The 6,000-nt window shown below is 51.2% G+C and overlaps 1 protein-coding gene across 1 annotated transcript; it reads right to left on the bottom strand.

The window, feature by feature from the left end:
- Nucleotides 1–2,812: 2,812 nt before the first annotated feature.
- Nucleotides 2,813–4,771, bottom strand: LOC120701607 (desmethyl-deoxy-podophyllotoxin synthase-like). The gene is made up of 2 exons (XM_039985587.1): nt 3,803–4,771; nt 2,813–3,710 (listed from the first exon to the last, which is right to left on the bottom strand). Exons 1-2 carry the CDS (start codon nt 4,724–4,726, stop codon nt 3,075–3,077), a joined length of 1,560 nt encoding a protein of 519 aa, XP_039841521.1. The 5' UTR covers nt 4,727–4,771; the 3' UTR covers nt 2,813–3,074.
- Nucleotides 4,772–6,000: the final 1,229 nt, after the last annotated feature.

Raw genomic sequence — 6,000 nt, forward strand, 5'->3', positions numbered from 1 at the left:
ATATGGAAACATAAAACTATCCTATATCTCACGAGTAACCAAAAGTTACTCGACTTCTACCGAACCCTATCTAGTATAGCATCTATATCGTCCTATACATACTAGTATAACTCAAGGAAACCTAGGGTTCATGCAACTAGGGTTTCAAACAACTCCTAAACGTAGTGCACAAGTAATAAATAAATATATAGGTGCCATAATTTAAATTAATAGAATGTGCACCGGGGCTTGCCTGGGGTAACACTAAGTCAGTGTTAATGCTATTAAGGCCTTGGGCCCTTCCGACCTTGGGTCGGGTCTTTGGTTGCTTCAGCGGGTCCTTCCATCTTCTAGCGATATCCGTCGAACACCGTCTTGTGGGTCGACTCCAACACCGCGTGCTTCACGTCCACACGTGTACCTCTAGCGCACCTAAATGAGGTGCAATAATGCATATGCATGAATATATATGAAATGCCAATTAATGCACATGCATATGACACAAATTAGTGCAGCTAAAATTTCTTACTTACAAAAGAATCATACTAAAAAATGAACTAGTTGGCGGATTGTCCGCTATGCAGCAGCGGACTGTCCGCTACTCAAACTTTCCGACCTACCAGACCTACCAACGTCTCTGGATAAACTTACAACTATACGGCGGACGGTCCGCGATCCAGTAGCAGACTGTCCGCAGTACACCTCTGCCAACTCGCCAGAACCTACAACGTCTCTGGATGAAATTCAAGCTCTATGGAGGACTGTCCGCTCCCGATTAGCGGACCGTCCGCAGTTCACTTTGCCAATCCACCAGAGACAACGACATCTCTGGACAAATTTCTAATCTTACCGGCGGACCGTCCGGCCCTCCTTGGCGGACCGTCCGCGGTTCATTTACGCGAGACCACCAGAAACACAACGTTTCTGGACAAACTCTAACCTAACTTGCGGACTGTCCGGCCCTCCGTGGCGGACCGTCCCCAGTTCGCCTCTTTGACACCACGCGACAGGCGGCAGCAGGTGCGGCGGCGGCCGTTCACCGGCGCCGGCGGCGCACAACGGAAGGGGAAAAAGGCCGGGGAGAACAAGTAACTCACCACGAATCCATTGTTGCGATTGGTTCGGGCGGAGGATGACCGGAGAAGCGGATCGACGGTGGAGCAAAGCTTCAAGCGGGCTCCAATGGTGACCGGCGGCGGCGGGGGCGATTCCGGTCGGGAAGAGCTGGGCTAGGGGTTGGGGAAGGTGGAGGAGGTGCTGGGGAAGATGCTCGCGCAAGGAATCGAGGTATGGTGGCCGGAGGAGGGAGATCGAAGGAAGGGGGCGACGGCGGAGCGAGCTGACGAGCGGAGCTCGTCTCTGATCGATGGGGGAAGGAGGAAGGAGGAGATGACGACCGGTCCCACAACCAGATAAATATCTGGGCGTTACTTTGGCGGACCGTCCGCAGTTTCCTAGGTGTTACAACCACCGCCGCCCACAGTCGGCTAGCATATACAATAGTTCGCGTTTGTAAGCTTATAAGAAGGATTTGAATGTGTGGTAGTACGGAAGAACGTGGCTACATGCTTTGCTGTGTAACCAGCACACGGCTATACAAGTCAACACACTATCACTGTATTTTGGTTTCCTCCAATGCTTCAATGCTTCCCTAGACTATAAGCATCCATGAAAGAGGAAACTCAGGCATTGCAGGCATAAGAGTATATATGGTAGTTGTCTTTGGTATTGGTCTAACTTATAACCATGTAACTGTTGCTGCAAGTCATCCAATAACTGTTGATGCATCATTCATCTATCGTGAGTGGACTCTGAAATCATGAGTTCGTTTCATAACGCATCAGTGATTGGTTGTTTGGTTTGCCTTGTGCCAATATTATTGTGTGACTTGAAGCATACGGGGCTGAAGCTGAAGCTGAACTGATGACACCATACGTACACGCTTTTGATGCTTTGGTGAGTCTTAACAGAGTCCGTCTCACCCAAGTTGTGCTGCCGCTTCAGAGTAGCCCACTCGATCATATAGCTATCTTACTGCTTACCCACCGGTCATTGCCGGTTGTGGCGGACGCCGTCAAGATCCTCATGCTCGCCACCGGCAGCTGCTTCTGACTCCAGTCTCTATTAGAAGCTTTTTTTAGAACACTGGGTTTGTATTCATAAATATTGTTTTGGTGGTTACATCTAGATCTTACAAAGACACCCTTGAAAGAAAGTAAAGTTACAACCCAGTCCTTGTAAGTTCCTTCCGGTCCTCCTCGCCGTCGGCGATAGGAGCGCATCGCTTGAAGCCGACCTCCTCACCGATGAAGAAGCATAGATTTTTTATGCCGTCTTGAGCAGCAGATCGAGACCAATCTGTTTTGTACCCGCTGAACCACCTGGCTGAAGAAGAAGATGGCTCATGGCCATCGCCTCGCCGGACGCTGAGGAATCTGATGCCACAAGAAACGCCATACACTCCAACACACTTATGGCGGCTTCCCTATCTCCGTTGGTAGCGTCTGCATCAGGTTCGTTGTGTCCCAACACGAGGAATCGCGGGTTGGTTTTCTGCTGCCATGTGCTTGGTGGTTCGGTTTTCCTTCGGGGATTCGTTGTTTGGCAAGCTGGGGTTCTTGGCTGAGGCGCCAGATCCCTCACAGCTTGGCGATGTGTTTTGGCCGGGGCATCCATCGTTAGTTCTTAAGGCATGTTGAAATTATGTGCTGCTCAATATGACAACAAAAACCTACTTGCCACTGCCATTTTGCCACAGAGGAGGTCGGCTTTAGGCTTCAAGCTCTGGCCACCACAGGCGATGAAAATTGGGAGGAGTTTACAGGGACTAGTTTGTATTTATCTTTTGTTTCATGGGAGTCGTTGTAACAACCGGACTGTAACCACCAAGATTTTCATATGAAATACAAACCCGATTTCTCAAAACAAAACCTGTAAACTAATTTAGTTCCCTAAAAAACCCCTGTAAACTAATTTAGTGCGGTAATGTTGGTGTATTTTTCTATAAAGTTTATTAAACTCTAAAAAATGCCAATCACTAATATTTGGTCCTATATGTGAAGCCCTTAACTTTTTATCAGCAACACCATCAACAATCAATTCTTGAGGTCAAACGGAGCATGCATGCTGGGGATCAACCGCAGTGGCTCCTTCCGGAATACTGATAGCGCACTGACTGATGTCTCGCTCATGTCGAGGTCCTCTGGTGCCATGGCGCCCGGAAGCTTCCAGTCGAAATAGAAGAGGAGCTGAGCCAAGCAAAGCTCGATGATGGCGAGCCCAAACTCTATTCCGGGGCAAATTCTCCGGCCAGCACCGAACGGCAGGAACTCAAAGCTCGTCCCCTTGAAGTGGACGTTCCTGTCAAGGAATCTCCCCGGACGAAACGTCTCTGCATCCTCCCAGTAGCTGGGGTCCCTGCCCATAGCCCACACGTTGATCACCACCCTGTTGCCGGCCGGGATCGTGTAGCCGCCGAGACGGCACTGCTCCTTGGAGACCCTGGGGACTAGTAGAGGCGCCGGCATGTGCAGCCGGAACGTCTCCTTGACGACGAGCTTGAGGTAGCTGAGCTGCCCGACATTGTTGTCTCCCAGGTGCGTCTCTCCTACCTGCATTTTCGTCCTCACCTCCTCTTGCACTTTGGCCATCTCTTTTGGGTTCTTCATCAGCTCTGCCAGTGCCCACTCCATCGTTGTCGATGTTGTCTCTGTCCCACCGACAAACATGTCCTGCATCGTATCCATTTCATCCCCATTAGTTGTTGATAGATTATGCATTATGGATAGATTTTTTTTTGAGATAGAGACTATATATGTACTACCATGATCACGGCCTTGATGTTGTCCTGCGTAATGGGCACCTCCATGTCCTGCCGTTCCATGGCATCGAGAAGCACATCAAGCATGTTCTCCGTGGTGTCCTTGGACTTGTCCTGCCGGAGCTTCTTGCGCTCTCCGATGATGTCCTCGAGGATCTCGTCGACCTGACGGTGCACCCGCCGCAGCCGGCGCCTCGTCAGGACGTCGAGGAAGCTCAGCGACGGGAAATGGTCCGACAGGTTGAACCCCGACGTGAGCTTGAGGCCCTCCTTCAGGATGGCGCCCCTGTGCTCGAACGTCTCGCCCAGCACCGTCCTGCTGACGACGGCGCTGCTCAGGGCCTCGAGCATGGGCCGGAGGTCGACAGCCGTGCCCGGCGGCTGCCCGGCGATCCTGCCCACGAGGGCGCGCGTCTCCTCCCTCCGGACGGGCGCGAAGGACCTGACCCGGCTCGAGGAGAGGAGCTTGACGACGCACATCTTGCGCAGCGGCGCCCAGTGGGCGCCGGAGGCGAAGGCGAGGTCGGCGCAGCCGTAGAGGAGGGTCTTGGGCCCCGTGAGCTCCGGGCGGTGGGCGAAGTTGGCGTCCTGGACCTTCATGACCTCCCTGGCCGCCTCGCGGGAGGAGACGACGACGAGGCCGACCTGCCCCGTCTGCAGGTGCATCACCGGGCCGTGCTCGCGGGCGAGACGGGTGATGGTGTGGTGGGGGAGCTCGCCGCCGGTGGCCATCAGATGGTGGATGCTGCCGATCAGCGGGAGCTTGGACGGGCCAGGTGGGAGAGATGGCGTGGAGGAGCCAGCCCCAGCATTATTCTTGATCATGAATACTGCTGCTGCTGCTGCTGCTCGTATAAACAGGAGTAGTGCTACAACTACAACTAGAGAGATTAGAGCAGCAGGTAATAAAGCAGTTAACATTTCCATAACGATTGCGTTTGTGTGTGTGTGTGAGAGAGAGAGGCTGCAAGCACGATGTCAAATAACATGATGCTATGCGATGGCCTATGGAGGCAACATTTATAGTGATCTTTGATCGACCTTACTCCTAGGACATTATTATTATTCCCCATACACACGTCGATCGTGTCAGTCTACACACGTACGTGTCTCGTCGATCCCATGTCTGCATGCCGTGTGGAATGTTGACTGAACATACTTTCGTTGCCAGAAATTAAACTAGTAGCATTTCCATGCACGACAGGACTTGTTGTGTCTTTGCTGTCTCAATTTCGCCTGTTTGAATCTGAACTTCTTCTATCCAATGCAAGTCGTAGTCGTCGTTCGCCAGAGATGGACTGGACTGAGCACATTTTGAAGGCTGTTAGAAGGACCGGTAGTGCGCTCTAGTCTAAGAGGAGGAGGGTATGAATTATGCAATCTAAAAACTTAGACCTATGGCTCCAACTATTTGCACAATATTAAATTATTTCAAGCTATCTAGATGTGCAACTATGGTTATTTTAGTGTGAAACCCCTATCTCAAAAGAGTTTAGCAACATATAGCCTTTTCTATCAAGAAATTACTCTATGAAAGTAAAGGCACACAAGTTGCTAGTATGAAATGCGGAAGCTTAAAGAGCGGGATAGGAGAAATCAAACTCTTGATGCGGGTGTTTATCCCGTGGTTCGGTTAGCCACAAAGGCACACCTACGTCCAAGTTGTTGTAGCACTCACTAAGAGTATCGCTACTCGGACACCAAGTCTCTTCCGTGAACACAATCACGGTCACCTTGGCCCTGGGTTCCACTAAGGAGTTTCTCCACAAAGGATGGTGGTCTCCACATCCCTCGCACAAAGTGTCGTCACCGCTCCACACCAAGTCGGAGGGTCGATGACATTGCCGGCGAGCTTCACAGCTCCAAGGGGCCGGCGCACCAAGCTCTTCTTTTGGTTCACTAGAGAACCACAGCACAAGGGCTCAAAGCCTTGCAATCTCACTCACTAAGAGCTAATCCTTTACACAACACTCTCAAAGTGTGCTAAGGGCTAAGAATATGAACACTAAGCTCTTGGATGGCTTGGAGTGGTTATTGGATGTGTATGTGACTTCCTTGGACTCCAGCAAGCTTCAAATGGCCGGGGTGAGGCGTATATATAGGCTACCAAGTCTTGTAGCTGTTGTTCCAACGGTCAGCAGAAATCTGCGTATCATCGGATGAACCGATGTCTTTGGCAGGGGTAGCGTCGGTTCATCCGG

This window comes from Panicum virgatum, chromosome 3K, assembly GCF_016808335.1.
Source record: "Panicum virgatum strain AP13 chromosome 3K, P.virgatum_v5, whole genome shotgun sequence".
In the NCBI taxonomy this organism is placed as follows: Eukaryota; Viridiplantae; Streptophyta; class Magnoliopsida; order Poales; family Poaceae; genus Panicum; species Panicum virgatum.